The following is a 20,772-nucleotide window of genomic DNA, read 5'->3' on the forward strand; positions in this document are numbered from 1 at the left end:
ACTACACTCCCCTCCGTTTTCCTTGAGGGGAGTAGGTCCACGTCTAGAACCAACGGGACCACCGAATAACAAGGGGCGTGGGAACGCCATCCCAGCAACAGCCGGGATAACTTCCAGGGAACCAAGTCCCACCTGCGGTAACACCAATCCCAGCAACAACCGGGATACTAAGTCACTAGAGCAGGACCCGTCCAAATGACAAGGGCCTCTACACACAAAAAGGATAATCCAGGGACAGTCCAAGTCGTTCTTAGGTAACGGGTTCAGTCCGGGAAGGGCAGCTCTACTACGTCTGATCCACGAGACACGCCCTGCACAATCCAGATGGCGACGGCATCTCCCGTGCGTCTGTCACCCTAGTCTGGACAACAGAAGTGATATACTCCAAGTTTGGTGCTGCTCCTAAAGGCTGTCGTCTTCCAACTGACTCCCTAGCAAGGGAGTTCCTAGTTGCAGGAACATGGACATCCTCAAACGCTGTCTCAAGACTGCTTCCTGGTATTTTCAGCTTGGCTGTACTGGCAGTCCGAGCTGCCATGACAAACAGATCATTCGAGACGGCCCCCTGGGTTGGGGGCCAAGAGTCTCCCACTATGTCATCCTTGCCCTTGGCCTCAGGGCACTTGGATTCCGTAGGAACCACCTTGCTGCTCAGCACTTTCAGCCGACAATTACTGTCCATTGGAGTAACTTCCTCTTCAGGGACATCAGGATCTGTGGAGAAGGACTTCAGCAAGTTTGGTCTCCTGTGTCGCATCCTACGCCTAACACGCTTCCTCCTGCGCCTTATGTTGGGACAAGGGGCGTCCTTGTCCACAACACATGAGTCATCTGCAGGGTGCTTCCTTAACCTGACCTCATCATCCTGGGTTAGCAAGCACACAGTGCGAAGCTGCCCGCTGGGCGCTTGACTGCAAGTCTTGGTCTCTTCATCTGCAACTCCTTGACAGGCACCACGGCTACGCAGGGAGTGATCTACAACCTCTCCAGCACTTCCTTCCGCCTTCCTTCTAAGGACAGCAGGACATTCTTTACGGAAATGTCCAGTCTTTCCGCATCTGAAACACTGACCTGTCCTTGGGCCAGGTTGCCATCTAGGGAAACAAGTCGTCGGGATCCCAAGCCGGACCGAATCAAGAACTTCCTTTAGGGTCTTCTCAAGATGCTGCACTCGGCTTTTCAACTCCCGTATCTGACTCTCGGCTTTCCCATCTCTTTTACTCGACTCCTCATCTACAACCAAACTCCTCACTGCATTGTAGCCATTGCATGAGGGTCTGCCCCGTCGGGAATGCCGGTAGAACTGCATCCGGTCTACAGCCTCACCGACGGCCTTGGGCTGGCCATCCAGGGCATATAGGCCTGCCTCCCGGTCCTCTGCCCCATAACACAGGCGGGGTATAGCCTGAGTGTGAACATCCGGTAGCTGGGGGAAGGCGCGAGTAGCCAATGTCAGTACTCGGTCTGACCACTGCCTCAGGGACTCACCGCTGTTTTGCACTGCAGACTGGAAGTTGAGCTGGTGGGCCAAATCAGGTGCTGCTGAGCCAAAGCGCTTGTCAAACTTCCTCAGGATGTCGGCGAAGCACAAGTCAGGGCTGGTCTCTAGTAACAGAGTGTAGTACTCGCTAGCAGTTCCTTCCAGGAAGAAGCAGAACTGGTCGTGTTGCTCAGTCTCTGTCCAGCGCTGGCTTCGTGACAGTCTAACAAACTTGAGCAGGAATGCCTTCCAGCTGGATCTTCCATCAAAATGCAGATCCTTATACCTCAGCCTGCTCCAGGCTGTCGGATTGTGGTAGCTGGTGAGTGGTGCAACAAACTCTTGGAGGTTGTAGCGCGCTGCAGGGGTCTGCACATCTCCAGGTAAACCATAGGCTGCTGCTGGTCTCCACGAGTATTCCGGGGGATGGGTATACGCTGCGGGTATCCGCGCGTAATCCGAGGGACATTGAGACGCTACGGGAATCCGCGTGTGACTTACATTAAAAGGTCTTTCAGTGGTGGGGGGCTCATATGTATGTGCCATTCTCCCCCCTCCTTCACCCCCAAAATGACAAGGTTGGGAGGGGACCTCAGGTACTGGTACAGGATAACTACTAGGCCGATAATCCGAACACCCGCCCATAACAAACGGGCCTGGTGAATACCGATCATCTTGATGGCCACCACTGAGCTGAGACTGTGCATCTGGGAGGGTGGGGTTCTGGGTGGGTGGAACCTGGGGCTTTAAGTCAACTGCCTGAACTGGTCTATTATACTGCTGCCCCTGACCTACATCCCTAGACTCTGGTGTAACCCCTTGTGAATAGACAGGTTGGCTATCTGAGGACTGGCATCCGGGCCGTGCCGACGGTGCAGGCCCGGTGGGCATTGGATTACTGGGGGTTGAATCCTGGGTAGTAAGGGGGTCAAAATCCAACAAATTTGGGGTTTGCCCCTGAGGCTCAGGTGGGCATAAAGTAGTATCCCTGACAGTAGGTGCTTCCCCAGGGTTAAGGGCCACATGGGAACATTGTGACATGGGGACCCCTAAATAGTCACTAGGTGGAACAAAGTCCCTAACACCAGCTGGTGAACTTAAACCCTTGGCCGACAAACGAACAGGATCTAAAGTTTCACCCCTCCCCCTCTCAAATCTTTCAGGAGACTCAACCCAAACATGGGGAGGACCTATGTAATCACTGTGGGGTGCTCTCTCAACATAGCCTACCCTAACATGCCCTGTAGTGTCCAAGTATGTGGGTTGCTTAACAAAACTTACGGGATCTGGCCCGTAAACACAGCCGGGCCTAAAATCCCATGACAACTCATCCCTACCATGAGCCATAGACATAAATCGGGGCGATCTCTCATCCAACCCCAAGGCAAACAGAGCCTCCTCAAATGACATGATGATAAATCAAAGCAAGTAACACAAACAAAGCTAAAACTGGCTCAATGTTTACAAAAACTAACAGGAAAGCTGACCACGCGAGGGCCCCCAAAATGGCGGCCTCAACGCGATTTACTCAAACTCCCTAAACAAAATGATACAGGCTTACTCTACGGGGAAAAAAAATTTCTCGGAATAACTGGCAAGTCCAGGGCCTCGAGTTGGGCGCCAATATAGTATTTCTCAGTCACTATCACTGATATAATCCGTGGGTTGCCGCTGAACTTGCCTGTCGCCTCGTCTAGCACATGTCCTACGTCTTCTCTCGCTGGCTGCAGGCGGTAGAATCCTCGCTCGTGCAGATTCCCGCGTAGTGACGTCACGGGCTAATAGATAGCCCGTACGGGGAACGAGTCCACAAACACTACAGTACGTTCCATTCAAACACTGAAGTATGCTAAATAATGGGAGGAGGTGTTTAACTTCTTTTTAAAAAACGATGCCAATTTTATAGCGATATAAATGATTGTATTGTTTTTATTTGAAGTGACTTTTTGCGCTGAAAAATACAAAAGTCCAACTAACTCATAAAGATCATATCCGTTAATTTAAGACATTGTTAAAGAAATTTTTCGCTATTTAAAAAAGCATATTAGACCTTTCTAGAGTACACGATGAGTATATTTAAAAAATGCAAAATAATTTCACAAAAATTATGTCACCATACATTCACCAAGTGAAACCACATAGTCTCAAGCCACGGGTTTTGTGTCCATTTTATTGTGGAAATAGAAAGGACACAAAACCCGTCGCGTTGCTTGATACGAAGGCAAACCCACGTAATTTTAATAAAAGTAAATAGAAGTCACCTTTTGAAATCACATCTCATTTTTAAAAAAATGAATTGAATTAAAGGGGATCTGAAAAAAAAATAATCATGTATTAAGAACTTTAAATAATAAAACACTGTTTACATTATTTTTTTTCTCTTTAAAATTACTCAAATCGAAACCGAAACAAGTAGCCTAAACGTAAAGGGGCAGGTTGTCTGGCAACCTTTGATAAACTAAATGATCTACTTTCGTTTTAAACCAAGCGAAATATCAGATTATGGCAAACGTGGACGACTGGGAAGATTCTATTCACAGGAACTATTCCTACTTCATAAAAAACATCGCCGACCCTCATGATGTTGCGCAATATCTGTTTGGGGAAACAAACCCTCCGATCATAACCCACCAATATTTGCAGGAGATAAAGGTAGGATAGGCCCCCTATATCACGGAAATTCCCCCCCAAATCAGCACCATAACGGTTGATGAATGACTGTTGCATCAGAATTATTTGATATTCATGCCATATACAATGTGGAACTTTTTTTTAGCTCACCTTCAGGAGCCTTCGGGTCCCGTGAGCACTGTACGTAAATAATTTTGTAAACAACAATATTTGTAAACAAAGAAATTTGCTCAAAAGTACTGATTTAAGCCCGATTGGTTAATATATATATATAGTAATACTATAACGTAAAGAACATTTAAAATCAATTAAAAAAGGAGAAAGAAATATGAAACGCCATAGCTGCCTTATATGGCTATTTCATGTGAAGATGGTGCTTTAATTTATAATGCTGTGGTTGTTTCATGTGAAGAAGGTGCTTTATTATATGGAGATGGTGCTTTTTATGTTAAGATGGTGCTTTATCATATGAAGATGGTGCTTCATGATATGAAGATGGTGCTTTATTATGTGAAGATGGTGCTTTATTATACTAATACACATACAAATATTTTATTGGCATAAACACAATGAATATAATTGGCAATGGCCCAATGGATATACAGGAACATCATTGTATGTTTACAGTAAATGCATGTACAGTATATATATTTTACTGATCTACACGTATATAGATTAGTTTAACATTTCCTTAGACTAATTGACATCTGTGTTCAAAGCAGTCATGAATGAATTTAACAGTGATATTTGAAATAGTATGTATTTCACTATTTAAACATGAATGTAAAATGTATAATGTATATCTTTCTTTGTCCAAGTTATTGGCAATATTTATTTTAATTATAAAAAATTACTAAAATAGCTGTTCCTTTGATGAGAATAGGCTTTACATGGAAAAAGAAAATGAGTTTCATCTTCAATTGCACCAGTTTTACAAGCATTACGATATCTTATATGAATATGGTGCTTTTTTGTATGAAGATGGTACTTTTTTTTTATGTGAAAGTGGTTTTTTATGTAAAGATGATGCCTTTTTATATGAATACAGTGCTTTTTTATATGATGGTGCTTTTTAATATGCAGGTGGTTACTTGGAACTCCTCTTTTTTGAGTACTGAGTTTACCATTTATTATCTCGAAATTTTGAAAGTAAAACAAAAAAATGATGCAACCAAAATCCATTTGATACGCTATTTAATTCAAGTTTGTTCAAATCATGATCCCTGGGGTAGAATGAGCTCGAGGCCACAATTAGGGGAAGGGGTTGAATTTTTAAACAGGAAACAAATTTAATTATTCTCAAAAACGCAAATATTATATGTATATTGTTTAACTTACATGCAAGGATCTTGAAATTTTTTAATTTTTAATTGTTTATATTTATATGAATAATTGATCTTATAGATTTTAATCTTCTTGAAAACTACAATGCTCAGTATGTAAATAAAATATGACTGAGAAATTATTCAGGTACAAAAGGGGCTCAATTTTTAACATAAGAATATCTGGAGAAAAGTTTTAAAATCTTTTTATACAGTATCTATTTTGTTAAATTGTTCAGATATCTTGTATATGACTCCATTAAGCTGATCTTATTAAAACAGTCGTTGCTTAAGTGAGCGATGTGGCCTATGGTCCTCTTGTGTTTACAACTTGTTGGTTCTCTCACTATAAGTTACAGAAACACGAAAAAAAATTATGCATATACCGGTATACTATGGTTATGGTAGTAGACTAACAAACAACTAGCCAAGTATTTATTATACCCCCGCTCCGAAGGAGAGGGGGTATACTGTTTTACCCTTGTGTGTCTGTCTGTCCGTCCGTCCGTCCGTTCGTCTGTCCGTCTGTCTGTCTGTCCGTCCGTAACAAAACTTTATGACGCATTTATCTCAGCAACTATTTATTGCAGATGCTTGACATTTTTACACAGTGTTTGTTTAAGCATGCCATATCGTGGGATATATTTTTGTACCAATCGGACGTCAACTTCCTGTTAAATAACGACTTTGTTTATTTTTAGCCAAAATTTTCAAACAATTTTTCGTCAAAGATTTCTCAGCAACTGTTTATCCCTGTGAGGATGTGTGATTATGCATCCTGATGAACTTACATAAATCAACAGAACAAGTATGAAATTTTTAACAAAATATTTAATAACAAATTAAAATAAAATTAAACAGAAAATTCAACGATAAAAACCAAACAAACAAAAATATACAAATTAAATAATGAAATGAAGGAAGAAGTATATTTAGTCAGCCCGGTTCCGGTGCACGTGGTGTTGAAGAACCCTCAGGTGAACACGTGGTTACAGTCAGGTTTAGGCATATCGGCAACCACCAGAACTAAGTTGAAGTACATGTAGAAAGTTCACATGCTGCACGGGTCTATCGAGGCTTCATTAGACGAAAGTTTTCCTTGGAAATGTAAATAACCCATGGCCTCGTCCACGCTGATTGGAGGTTTCTTTCAATAAACTCAATAAACAGAATATAAGTTTTCAAATGACACAAATTATATAAATATCAAACTTTCACAATGTTAAGTTAAAGCACGTATCTGCATTGACGATTATAAATTGGTAAAACTCCGAGGATCACCCTCAGGTATAAATTCATAAGTAGTTTTAGAGATGTGTCGAAAGGACCGCCGTAGTTCACTCACTCACTGTAGAACAGCGGTCTCTATAAATTATCCCATGAAAATGGAAACGGCTTCTCATAAATACAGGAGCCGGAAATATTTCAGCACCCAAGAACCCTCCTTCCCTGACAGGTATTGACGTTCTGTAGGGACGGGGAAATTTACAGCAAAACAAGGCAGAAAAGACCCTGATAAAACAAACGAAAAGAAAAACATACTACCGAAAACCTATTCAAACACGTGTGGTTAAAACGTACAAAAATGGTTCGTTTAAATACCTGATGTTTTTCTAAAACAGGCCCCTGAGTACTAGACGGGATGACGACCACGTCTATCGGCTGATGTTCCCGGGTACTACCCGTGCATACTTTTACCAACTATTTAAGGTACAAACGAGGGGCTCCCCACAGGATTGATATGTTACCACGGTAACCAAGGGTCAAAGTATTAAAACAAGGGGCTCTCCAAAGGATAAACCGGAAGGGTGAACCAAGGGGAATTATAGTTATACACAACGAATTTTAGTTTGTTACAATCCCAAATGCTTGAAATTTTTACACAGTATTTGTATAGGCATGCCATATCGTGGGATGTATTTTTGTACCAATTGGACGTCATCTTCCTGTTAAATGACGACTTTGTTTATTTTTTAACCAAAATTTTAAAACAAATTTTTGTCAAAGATTTCTAAGCAACTGTTAATCCTATATGCTTGAAATTTTTACACAATATTTGTATAGGCATGCTTTATTGTGGGATGTATTTTTGTACCAATTGGACGTCATCTTCCTGTTACATGAGTACTTTGTTTATTTTTAGCAAAAATTTTCAAACAAATTTCCGTTAAAGATTTCTCAGCAGCTATTTATCACAGATGCTTGAAATTTTAACACACTATTTGTTTTGGCATGCCATATTGTGGGATATATTTTTGTATCAATCGGACGTCAACTTCCTGTTAAATGACGACTTTGTTTATTTTTAGCCGAAATTTTCAAACAAATTTCCGTCAAAGATTTCTCTGCAGCTATTTATCACAGATGCTTGAAATTTTTACACAGTGTTTGTTTAGGCATGCTTTATCGTGGGATATATTTTTGTACCAATTGGACGTCAACTTCCTGTTAAATGAGTACTTTGGTTATTTTAGCCAAAATTTTCAAACAAATTTTCCTCAAAGATTTCTCAGCAGCTATTTATCGCAGATGCTTGAAATTTTAACACACTATTTGTTTAGGCATGCTATATTGTGGGATATATTTCTGTACCAATCGGATGCCAGCTTTCTGTTAAATGTCGACTTTGCTTATTTTACATATTCACATCAGAGCGGGGGTATCACTAGTGAGCATTGGCTCACAGATATCTTGTTAATCAAAGTACTGAAGTGCCGAAAGCCGGGCTCTTTTGGTGTGTCTTTATGCATATTGTGTAGTAAAGACTGAACATCTCTCTCTCTCTCTCTCTCTCTCTCTCTCTCTCTCTCTCTCTCTCTCTCTCATGCATTTAATGTCGGCAAAGCGTCAGAGAGCGACCAAATTTTGTAAGCGGCTATAAACAAAAAGTATGTCTGTCTAGTAGAAGTTAAAAAGTTCAACAGTTGCTGCCTTGAATTTTGCAACAAGCATTTTAAATTTATTCAATCCCCATTTCTTCATCGCGCAGCAAAGTAGTTCATGGAAATTCATGCGCATTGTATGTGTCCAAAATGCATAGTAATGTTTTAAAAACACGTTATTAATAAGAAAACTAAAAAAGATAGACAATTCATTCGAAATTTAAAAAAAAGAAACAACACTTTTGACAAAACATGGCTCTTTGTGTAACTATTTGGTATAGCGGAAGCTTTATCTTGACGCTGTGTGGTTTTTTGTTTACTTTTGAAGTTGTTCTATTTATAGTAACATTGGCGATTTGCCTGCCTATAGCCAGGACTCTGCATTCAGCAGAGCCCGGCTAAAAAGTAAGAAATTCATTTTTGAATGTTTTCTAACAAAGAGCAATTTTGTTAATCCACCTTTACTCTGTATTTAAATCAACGCAGTACAAATGATGAACTCTGTGATGTATTGTCTGCAAAGACTGAAGATTCATTAATGAAAAACAAGTAATGCTGTGGATATAAATCTAAATGACGAGACAATTCAGTTAAATCGTCACTTGGGCCTATAGTAATGGTGGCACCTGCTATTTTGGTGATAATTTTATCCTTTGTAAATGGAAGTAACGAAATGTGAAAATCTTAATCAGCTTATATTAAAAAAAAAGCTATGTTTGATATTTATGATTAAACTTCTTAGATTTCAAAAGTTATTTCTCGTGTAATTTGTAAAGAAGACTTAGAAGACCGATTTCAGCCCGAGTATAGGTATAATACTGTAACGCATGAAACATCGATATATACTATTATAGGCAGAGCGCACCCCATCCAAGCAAGTAGAAAAGATGTTGCATATACTAATGATACGAGGCCCTAGGGTGCCCCAGTGTTTGTTTGATGCCTTCATGGGGACACATAACGAAGAGTGTGCCAAGAAGTTGGCTCCTTATCTGTTAGCCCAGGAACAGCATGCTCTGAAGAAGACAACATCAGGTAAAGGGCTAAGGCAAACATTTCTCAGAATCCCTGTCTCACTTGATATCAATAGGACAAATTGACACCCTTAGGTGATATTTAGTCAATATCAAATTGCTAATCTTTAGCATTTTTTCTCCTATAATAGTTTGAATTTGTAATCTTGAGTCATACATCTTTGAACAATTATACTAAATAACAATTCTTAAAAATATGTGTATGTTTTACCAATACATCAAATTTGTGACAGTCAGAGTTGTCAAATGACTGTATTAACAAGTTCACCTCTCTTGTACAGAGTGGCCTCCCCTTCTCAAGGAACATTTCGACATGAAGAAAGTACCTGTGACCTATCTAAAACCTAACGACCCCTGCTGCTTTCTCCAGTATAACAACACAGAGGAGGTATTTTTCTGAGAATTTTCTCCATCTGAGATGAAAATGATATATTGAATGATATATATACTGGGGTGCAAGTTCTTATTTGCATGCATGTTAATATTGTTATTGTACCATCACACCTATAGAATCATAACACCCCCCCCCCCACACACACAGGTGAGATATTGTGTCAGGTGCATATGTAACAGAAAAACATATTGCCTCCCCTGGGGTATGAATCTGGGTCCTCTTGCATGCAATCCGGCTCTCTACCAATCAAGCAAATGATAATCCACTAACCAGAGCTATTAGAAATGCCATAATATCAAACATTTCCACATTTCATAAAATATGAAAACTACTTGTCCTGATTATTCTATCAGAGGATAAAAAGCAAAATTATTTTTATATATACACTATATTCTACACAGTAAACTGTTCTGCAATGTTAATGCATATAAAGTACGTACTGAGCAGTTTTATTTTTTAAAACCCTTATTTTACTACAACTTCGGATCTTTTTCTGTGTATTAAGGTTTACAGTATGCGACGAAAAAGTCGAGGATTGGTTTACCTCATCAACAACGAAGAATTTGACGACCTTCCTCGGAGATATGGAACAGAGTTTGATAGAGACGATCTAGCGAAGTTATTCACAGACCTTCACTTTGACGTAATTGTAAAAGATAATTTTACTGCTGAGGTAGGTCACTATCTCTTTTTATCAAAACATTGTTCATTTACTGGTAGTTTCTTCTGTATCAAAATGAACTGGAAAAGCCATAAAAAATAAACTTAATACAGTTTTATTTAGTTTATTAGTATTTTATTTTTGATTTTATTACAATATTCGGAAAAGGCGATAACATTCATTTTAATGAACATTTTTAAAAAGAGTTATTTCCCTTTTAAAAGTAAAAACAAACAAACAGATGCGCCGGTACCAGGTGACAAACAACAAAAATAGGCCTAAGCTATTTGTATGTCGATTCATATTTTAATACAACCGAAGGCAAATCCTCCAACCCCTGATCCAACCTGTAAAACAAATTTATTTCATTGTTACTTAATTGTTCCACTTTCTACATTATTCTGATAATCTACAGATAATGAACTGAATGTTTCTTTTACTGTCTTGCATAAACATGATAGTCTGACTAGTGTATATTTTCCAGGAGATAAGGAAGAACACTGAATCTATCAGCAAGTGTGACAAGATAAAGGACTGTGACTGTTTCATTTTTATCATTTTAACTCATGGTGACGAAAAAGGAGTGTGTGGAATTGATGGAGAATCTGTTCCTGTGTCAACACTCACCGAGATGTTTGAGCCAAACAACTGTCCAGAATTGAACGAAAAGCCCAAAGTTTTCCTTATCCAGGCCTGTCGTGGTGGTGAGTCTGATTTCAAAAAATTAAAGAAATGTAGTCTATGCTTGCCGTACCTTTCATAAAATTTGTAAAACAGATTTCTTTTTAATACATATAGTTGCATGGTCTTGCTATCATCAGCTTTCCTCAAGTCTGAGCATTGTTCTCAAATATATGGACCTTTCTTTGAAGGATTTGATTCGAAAACTGAGTTGATTTAAAAGTGATTGGTGATGGTTGGGCCTGTTCTACGTTTTATTTAGTAAAGCCTTGAACACTTTAATATTAACAATGTTTATTTGAATGTATAGACAAGAAACAAAAGGTTTGTCCATCGGGAGGTCCCGGCGAGAACGGATCACAGGGTGACGGGAGCGGTGATCATGTTGATGGAATGAATGCCTCTGATGGTGGTCGGGAGCTCAGTATATCCGCCACACAAACTGTCCATTCCAAATCAGACTTCCTTGTGGCTTACTCCACTCCGGAAGGTAGGCTGTGCATGATTTTTCCGCTCTGATGCCTTAGTGTATTCTTGACTTTATACCATGACATGGTCAATGATTTTTTAACGGAAGCAGAAGGCCAAAGTCCAGCAATACGTGACTTAATCAATGTAGATAGAGAACAATAAAATCAAAAGTCAAGAAATGCTTTAATTGTTAAACATCATGTTTTCTCCCTAGTTTATTTTAAATTACTTAAACATTAAAAGAATATTTTCATATTGGTATAATCCAATTTCTGTTGAGTCGGAATATTTTCCTGCTTATTGTAGGTTCACTGTCGTGGAGGAAGATGGATGCTGGATCCTGGTTTATGCAGGCCATTGTTTGGGTCTTCAAATCCGAATCCCACGTCAAGCATCTTGTTGAAATGCTTGGGAAGGTAAGGCTAATTCACACGTATATATATCAAATGAAACCATTCGATTTTCTCGTGCAGTAATCTGTAAACGTATTATATTTAAAGTGTACGATATCTGTCTGATTAAAATCAAACCTTCAAATGCTGCATTTACTAGAGATTCTTTATAAGTGAGTACTTAATTCCGCGATTCGACCTTTTTGCATCAAATTGCGAGAATATAAAATCGCAATCACTAATTTTTTTTATCATTGTTTCTTTTAATTTACATCTGTCAGAAAAATAAAAGCGAGATTTTAGAATCCATGACACGTGCCTCTCGCGATATCGATTTTACGCGGATATTTATTCCTCGCGTTTAATTAGGAATTTACAGTATTTTTTAGATTGTCGGCGCGGCGTTTATTGACACTCCAGATCTGAATTAATACATAAGTATACCCCCTGTATCCTCGCTATAAACAGAGCATGTGTAGGTTTGATTTTAATCAGACTGGAACGATATTTGGCAGGATTTTTTTAACGTGGATTTAAATTTGCGCATACATGTATCTGTATGTACCTATTTACAAATATAATTATATGCATAGCATATAGTGACGTACTTCTTTTAGCAGAGGCCGTTTTTTGCCAAAAATCATGAAAAAGAATGCACGGCTTAATTGCTGTTATGCAGTAAATATTTCATTGAAGTCTTTAATAGAACAAGTTTTGTTTTGTTAGGTGAATAATATTGTTAGTAAAGGCAAGGCAAAAAGTGGTGGGGGCCATTATGTGACTGTATCCAAGTACGAATCATCTCTCAGGAAAAAACTCTTCTTTTTTCCTGGAATCTATGGAGACAAAAAAGTCCACACAGATTGCATATAGAAGCCAAGAATTCGGCTGTGTACATCTTATCAGAAATGTGAAAGAAAACCTAATGCCTCAGCAATCTTCGACCTTGACATTGCTTATGATCCAGATACTTTCTTGTCACTGAGTGTCTTGTTTCCCTTGTAAGGGAAATGGGAAATAGACATGTATATGTATTGGAATAACTTATCTGCCTTCATATTATTACCTTTTCAGAGAAATGGGTAAGCCATATGTATTATTTGAAACAAGATTATCATCTTGAACCATACATGTATATGCTTGACTGTAGAGCGTAGACCTAGGATCGTTTGCTTCTTTACTCAAGTATAGGGTTAAACCCTGTTGAGTAATGCTGGGGGTAGTACAGTGTATAATCATGTAGCTGAAATAATTTCTGTTCACCGAAGTCAAAACTATGATGTCACTAACATCGAGTTTACTGGAGTTTTGTAGAACACTTGTTTGTAGCATGGCTATTCTGTGTAAAAATGGATTTCACTTTTCCTCTATTTTTGTATACTTATAACATAAAACTAAGCCATGGAGAAGATTTCATAACTCGTGCAAATACAGCAGGAATAAAATTATGAAGAGATTTGTTTTCTTATGTCTGTTGATGATTCTTTTATACTTATCCTAACGACCCTATTGCAAACTCTGACTGCTGGAGGTTGCATACATGTGCAGCTCTAAAAACTCCCGTTGTTTTCCTAAAAAGAAGAATATATTTATTATTTTTTTTGTGTTGAATTATAATGAAATACAATAAGTTATCAAAGTGGTTGTAAGAATGGAATGATGTGGTTGTTACTGAACAGCTGACATATATATGACTGATATTGTTTTAGTTACAAAGAGTTTGTTATGCGTTTTAATTTGTATTTTAAATGAAGAATTATTAAAAACTCTGTATTAAAGAAGATTTTATTATGATCTTTCCATTCCTTTACAAAATTGAAAATCTCAAACAAACGCACGCATATTTTTTTTTAATTTTTATAGGTAGAAAGAAATGAGATATATTATTAGACCAAAGTGTTCTTTGAAGTATACAGGGTTTTTTTTTCGTCAATATTTCTAAATAAAATCACCGATGATCATAAAAGTGCAAAACATTCAGCGGAAACCTGTCTTTAAAAAGTTGGATATTTTTATGTTCTTGTTATATATTATTATTATAGGCATAAAAAAGTAGCACTGTATGTAGTATAAGTATCTTTTATTATTTGTTCTATTAAAATCATGATAAAATCTTGAGTCCGTTCGTATAGTGCTGAGCGCTCCTGTCCCCGATACCAGGTCACGTGGGTATTTGTCCCTCAAGTAGTTGGCCGCCGCTATTTTATGAGATTCGTAACATGGCGCGATTCCGCCATAACAGAGTGCTTTCCAACCCTTAAAGTAAAAAGATCGGGTAATGTTTCTTTAAGTCATCAAATTTAACATAAAGAAATTTTTTCTTTGGTGGTTCATGTGAAATATGAAGTTGTCGATATTGCAGAAAAAATCCACAGTCTAATCAATTGAGAATCAACGAGAATCAACAATATGTCAAGAATCTTGCATAAAAGTAGTTTCATTATTATTACAGTTCAGTTTTTGCCCGTGCAAAATTTGATTTCCTTCATTGTGGCTCCAACCTACATGTACCCCCAAAGGATCATGATTTGGACAAACTTGATCAATCTACACTATCTGAGGATGCTTCCACACAAGTTACAGATTTTATGGTCGGTTTGTTTTTAGGAAGAAGGGTTTTAAAGATTTTTCTCTATATAGGCTATTCCTAGCTAAAAATTTGTCCCCCATGGTGACCCCACATTACTTTGGAACTCATGATTTGACAAAAAATTGAATCTACCCTATCCTACCCTACCCTTCCACACAAGTTACAACTTTTCTGGTCAAATGGTTTTTGAAAAGAAAATTATTAAATATCGTTCTCTACAGTATATATTTTTTTCGTAGAATAAAAAAATTGACCCTCGCCCTCCATTGTGGCCCCAACCCCAACCTACCCCCGAGGATAATGATTTGATTAATCTTGAATCTACCCTATCTGAGGATCCTTTCGCACAATTGAAAGCTTTCCTAGCCCCCCCCCCCCCCTTCCCCCCCCCCAGTGGCCCCACCCTTCCCCCGGAGATCAAGATTTGAACAAAGCACTTCAGGAGATTTTAAAATTGCGACAAAATAAATGTTTAAAATGGGCATATTTTTTTAATTGTAGGAATTGTCAATGTCTTAACTGCAACTCTACATGTTATTACATTAATTAATACAAAGTTAATATTTACAAAGAACGAAATCGTTTTCATATATAGGTAGCTAGAGGTCATTCTTCATAGAATAATGAAGAAGCCCCTTTTTTTACAGACTTAAGGTAGGCCCCTACTCAGGATTTTTGTGGTTAAATTAAGTTTTTTTTTCATTAATCAAGTAGAATAATACCTTACGTTATAAAGAAGCCCCAAAAATACATGCCTTAACTGTTTATTTTTATTACAAGAGTCTCCAGAAGATGCATACCCCCTTCTTCAATCACATGATTTCAACCAAAATCATTATTTGGCTCATTAAAAAAAATATCAAAGCAAAACAAAGATTCAAATGTTTTATTTAATCATTAATAATGTAAGAAAGTAATAACAAGTGTGATTTTCATTATTTGATTAATTAAAATTGATTTTTTAAATGAAATGTTACAAAAAAGCTATTTCAAAATTTTTACATAATTTCACATTTTTTAACTTATCTTAAAAATTTTATGGTTAAACACCATTTTTTAAACTTTAAAATATTAGATTTATGTCTACTGCAACTAAAAAGCTAAAAAAAATATAGGACTTCACGTGCTTCTTTTTTTTCTACGACCTTTAGAACACATATACCCCCTTATCAAATGCAGCTAAAAAAGTGTCATGCACGAACACAATTTAAAAATACATCAGAAAACAGCATTTTATTTCTTTGCTATGATAAACCCTAAAATTCTTCTTTGAAACAAACATGTATTGAGTACAAACATATTTTTTGGATAAACAGTACCTTTCCTCTGCATATATAAACACAAACGTACTAATATCTCAGTACAAAAATTCACGATTTCCAACTATGGGACTTAATAAGATCAAAACATTTATATACTTGTAGACATTATTTACACTTGACTGCTTCTATCAAATTCAGAATTATCAATGAAACATTAAAAATTAGGGCAAAAAAACGGTAAATCTGAACAAATATCGTTTTCGATTTTAAAGCTTATTATATCTGCTAAATTGATGACGCGTCTGAGTAGGGATCCACCTTAATACGAAGTCAGCACATGCTTGTCTATTGTTCTCTATTTAATGGTAGTTGTGTATTTATAAATATAAGCTTATGTTAAAAGGATATCAATCGACAAACATGCGCTCATGGTAGAACAGACAAAAAAAATGTTTCTTCTTGCGTTTGCATTCTTTGTTGTTAACGGTATACTTTGACCTGTTGAATGTTATATAATTTACAACGTGATTTCTAACCCCAGGTAACTTTTTGGATACTAGCATACAAACGGCAATATCATTTGTACATGTATATTTATCTTCAATCCAATCGAATTATTAATCCAATGGGTCCAGAACAAAGCTGGCGAGTTTTCAGTATTTCAGACACATAATTTTGAGCCCCTTGTACATACATGTATGTACATTTTTTCCCGCCAAATGTCAATGAGAGATAATACCTTATTGAAAGGTTTATAAAAAATGTATATGAACAAAAATATTTATATTATGTCTTTATACAGTGTATGATGAAGTTATAATTTTTAAACAACTTTTAAGATTTTTACAATTTTTAATGTCATTCTTTAGTTAAAAGTGTGGGCTTACGTGTTTAGAAAGCTCTTCAACTGTAGATTAATAGTGCCAGTTATACATTTTTGTATAAAAATTATTGAATTATCATCTTGGCAAAAAAGCATTATAATATTGAAATCTGACTGAGACGGTTTGTTGAATTTTGAAGTTAAGGCAGCACAGCGAATATGTATAAAATTGATATGAATCTCCAAAGAAGACATTTTTTTTGCCAAGAAATTGCTTAAATATAAACTATACGATGGGAAAGGGTCAAAAGCTTCAGTAAATCGGGGTTTATTGCCGATTTTTTAAAACTAAAATTAAGACAAAAGGACTAAATATCACGTACTTTTTTTTTACAACATAAACTTATTTTAACAGTTCTAAGATGTGTACAGGATGAATGAAAATGAAGTTTCACAGCAAGTTGACTTTTGGGAAGAAATAGCTCGATTTAAAAAAAATCAAGAATAGAAAGTATATGTAATTGTTGCCATTTTGAAATAAAAATAAAAGATGAAAAATGAAGAATAGTTCATGTTTTCCGTTCGTTTGAAAGGTGTTAATAACAAAGGACCAAGGAAAAAACGTTAATGTATGACGTTGCGCCGGGTCATTGGATGTTGGCAACTTTGCTACCTTACCAGGAATGAACAAATGATGTCATTAACTTAAAAATATTTACGTTAATAAAAGGCATCCTGGTTTATTTTCAAGTGAAATTTTAATGATTTATCTTTTTTTCCCAAGGTAGTAAGAGTAAATGTCTCAATAATTTCCGAACAACCCTCATAGTACACCCTTTTCTTTAACAAGTTCAGTGTTTTTAACTTAGAGATCAACTGAGCACAGTGAAAATTCAAGTAATTTAAAAGTCGAATATCTTGGATATGTGGTTACCCATATCTTTTCTTATTATTACCTGAAATAAGTAGAATTCTGAACCAATAAAAAAAATGAAGAAAAAATTATTAAAGAGGATCTTTAAACTTAATTTTCATGAGGCAATTTTACTTTACCTCAACTTTATTGGCGGGGAAACTACACTCATGTGCCAATTGAAATTCTTTTCAATTCAATTTTTTTCTTTTCACTATTCATTGAAAACCAACATTTTTCAAAGAGCAGTTAAAAAGAAACCCCTTGGCCGTATTGAAAAAACTTGAATTGCAATTTCTGTATAGCTTTTTTTGCACCATAGAGTCATTTAAATATTTCCAAACCTTCTGGTTCCAAAGTTTTAATATTAATATAACAAGTAAAATTCGGTTTCGGCTTGCATTGCAAAGAATACCAGGTATATATAGTATAGAGCTCTTAAAAAATATCGTGTTGTGTTTAAAATATCAAACTTTACAAATGAGTTGTCAAAAACTATTTCAATGTGTGTCAACAAGTGCCAATTGAATCGACTGTAATCAATGTAACGTTAAACTTTTTCAAAATATAACAAAAAATAACATCAGAAAACCTTTTAAACACTAGTCTTGTCTGCAATGAAATATAGAGGGAAAAAACAAGAAATTGACATATATTTTGCACATTAGTGTATGTACAGCTATACAGTGTGGTGCAATATATTTTCGTACAGTGGAATGGCGGTGTCCAAATGTAAAAAGGGTTAATCTTTATATAACTTGTAAATACATTGTACAAGTCACTGTATGTATCTTAGTTTGCATTTATTTAAAAAAAAAGTATACACTGCATACTATTATTTTTTTCTGAAAAATTAATATTCTATGTTTTAATTATAAATCGAAACCGAAACATTTAGACGTAAAGGACGAAAAACTATGGGGGCAGATTCACTGGAAACCCTTGATAAGCTGAAAGATCTACTTTCGTTTTAAACCAAACCAAGCGAATATCAGATCATTATGGCAAACGAGGACGAGTGGAAAAATTCTATTCGCAGGAACTATTCGTACTTCAAAAACAACATCGCTGACCCTCTTGATGTTGCAGAATATTTGTTTGGAGCAACCAACCCTCCGATCATAACCGACAATCAAAAGGAGCAGATAAAGGTAGGATAGACCCTCCTATATCACGGAAATTCCCCCCAAAATCAGCATCAGAACGGTTACTATATGACTATGTTATGTGCAAATACTGAATTTGACGTTCATCTAATATACAATGTGGAACTTTTTTTTTTAGCTCACCGGGGCCTTCGGCTCCCGTGAGCAATGTACGTAAATAATTTTGTAAACAGTAGCTGAATAATTATACCTATCGTATGAAACCCATAGGCAGAGAACACCACATCCAAGAAAGTAGGAAAGATGTTGGATATACTGATGAAACGAGGCCCTAGGGTACCCCAGTGTTTGTTTGATGCCTTCATGGAGACACACAATGAAGAGTGTGCCAAGAAGTTGGCTCCTTATCTGTTAGCCCAAGAAAAGCATGCTCTGAAGAGGGAGCCATCAGGTAATTAGGCAAACATTTCTCAGAATCTCTGTCTCACTTGATATTTATATCACAAATCGAAACCCATTTTAAAAAAAACACATTTAGTCAAAATCAAAATACTAATCTTAAGCATATTTTCTCTCTGAATTTTGCATCTTGAGTCATGTATCTTTGAAAAATTATTTTAAATAATATGTGCATGTTTTTCTATTACATCAGACTTCTAACGGTCAGAGTTGTCAAATGACTGTATTAACAAAATCACCTCTCTTGTACAGAGTGGCCTCCCCTTCACGAGGAACATTTCGACATGATGAAAGAACCTGTGACCTATCTAAGGCCTAATGACCCCTGCTGCTTTCTCCAGTATAACAACACGGATGAGGTATTTTTTCCTATTTTTTTTCTCCATCTGAGATGAAATTGTAACAGTTATACATGTACTAGATGATATATACTGGGCTACATTATCTTATTTGCATGTTAACATTGTAATTGCAGGCACGTAGGATCAGGGGGGCCTGCCCACACCCCCCACTTTTTCCGGCAGCATTTAATTTTTTAAAATTTAGATATAAAAAATTGAATTATCATGGAGTTGCCCTCCCCCCACTTTTTTGGGGATTGTGTAAAAAATTGATTTGAAAATAAGGAAAATAGCAGTGAAATTGAAGAAATATACAATGCCAGACCCCCCCCCCCCCCCCCCAAAGTATCAACAAAATCATTTTCATATACACTATATTTTACACAGTAAACTTTCTGCAATATAAATTCAGGTAAGGTAGTAGTTTTTCAATTGTAAACCCTTAATACTACAAATTTAGATTTTTTTCTGTGTAAGGTATACAGTATGCGACGAGAATGTCGAGGATTGGTTTACCTCATCAACAACGAACAATTTCACACCCTTTCTCAAAGAGATGGAACAAAGTTTGACAGAGACAATCTAAAGAAGTTATTCACAGACCTTCACTTTGAAGTTATTGTAGAAAATAATTTAACAGCTGAGGTAGGTCATTCTCTCTTTTTATCAACACATTGTTCATTTACAGGTAGTTTCTTCTGGATTGAGAAGATGAATTGGATAAGACCTGTATTTTTATTTTTTTTTATTTTATTATAGTACTTGCAGGAGAATAACTCGCATTTTAATAAACATTTTAAACAAAGAGTTATTCCCCTTTTATAAATTTAAAAAATGCAGCATTTAACCTGATGCACCACAACCTGAGAGACAAAAATGCTCTTAATCCAAAGGCAAATCCTTAAATCCCTGATCCTTGAAAACAAATGTACTTCATTGTTACTCAATTGTTCCACTTTCTACATTATTCTAATAATCTACTGAAAATGAATTATGTTTCTTTTACTGTCTTACATGTGCATAGACCTGTGATTCAAACTAGTAACTACCGGTATTTTTCAGGAGATAAGAAAGAAGACTGAATCTATCAGCAAGTGTGACAAGATAAAGGACAGTGACTGTTTCATTTTTATCATTTTAACTCATGGTGACGAAAAAGGAGTGTGTGGAATTGATGGAATTTCTGTTCCTGTCACAACACTTACCGAGATGTTTGAGCCAAACAACTGTCCGGAAATGAACGAAAAACCCAAAATTTTCCTTATCCAGGCCTGTCGTGGTGGTGAGTCTGATTAAAAAATTCTAAAGAAATCTTGTCTATGCTTGACAT

General features: G+C 36.6%; 1 protein-coding gene across 1 annotated transcript; it reads left to right on the forward strand.

Moving 5' to 3' along the window:
- The first annotated feature begins 3,892 nt into the window (after positions 1–3,892).
- LOC128187163 (caspase-2-like) lies at positions 3,893–20,738 on the forward strand. Its single transcript, XM_052857410.1, has 13 exons — positions 3,893–4,132; positions 9,170–9,350; positions 9,631–9,737; positions 10,249–10,416; positions 10,889–11,108; positions 11,396–11,575; positions 11,863–11,972; positions 12,675–12,739; positions 18,576–18,687; positions 18,913–19,093; positions 19,354–19,460; positions 19,920–20,087; positions 20,505–20,738. Exons 1-13 carry the CDS (start codon positions 3,983–3,985, stop codon positions 20,736–20,738), a joined length of 1,983 nt encoding a protein of 660 aa, XP_052713370.1. The 5' UTR covers positions 3,893–3,982.
- The last annotated feature ends 34 nt before the right edge of the window (positions 20,739–20,772 follow it).

Source organism: Crassostrea angulata, chromosome 6 (genome assembly GCF_025612915.1).
Source record: "Crassostrea angulata isolate pt1a10 chromosome 6, ASM2561291v2, whole genome shotgun sequence".
NCBI classification, from domain to species: Eukaryota; Metazoa; Mollusca; class Bivalvia; order Ostreida; family Ostreidae; genus Magallana; species Magallana angulata.

Excerpts from the sequence above, each read along its gene's own strand:
- LOC128187163 (XM_052857410.1), top strand. The coding sequence starts at position 3,983 with ATGGCAAACGTGGACGACTGGGAAGATTCTATTCACAGGAACTATTCC. Across the intron at positions 18,688-18,912 it reads ATCAAAAGGAGCAGATAAAG|GCAGAGAACACCACATCCAA; the intron begins GTAGGATAGACC and ends TGAAACCCATAG. Across the intron at positions 19,094-19,353 it reads TCTGAAGAGGGAGCCATCAG|AGTGGCCTCCCCTTCACGAG; the intron begins GTAATTAGGCAA and ends TCTCTTGTACAG.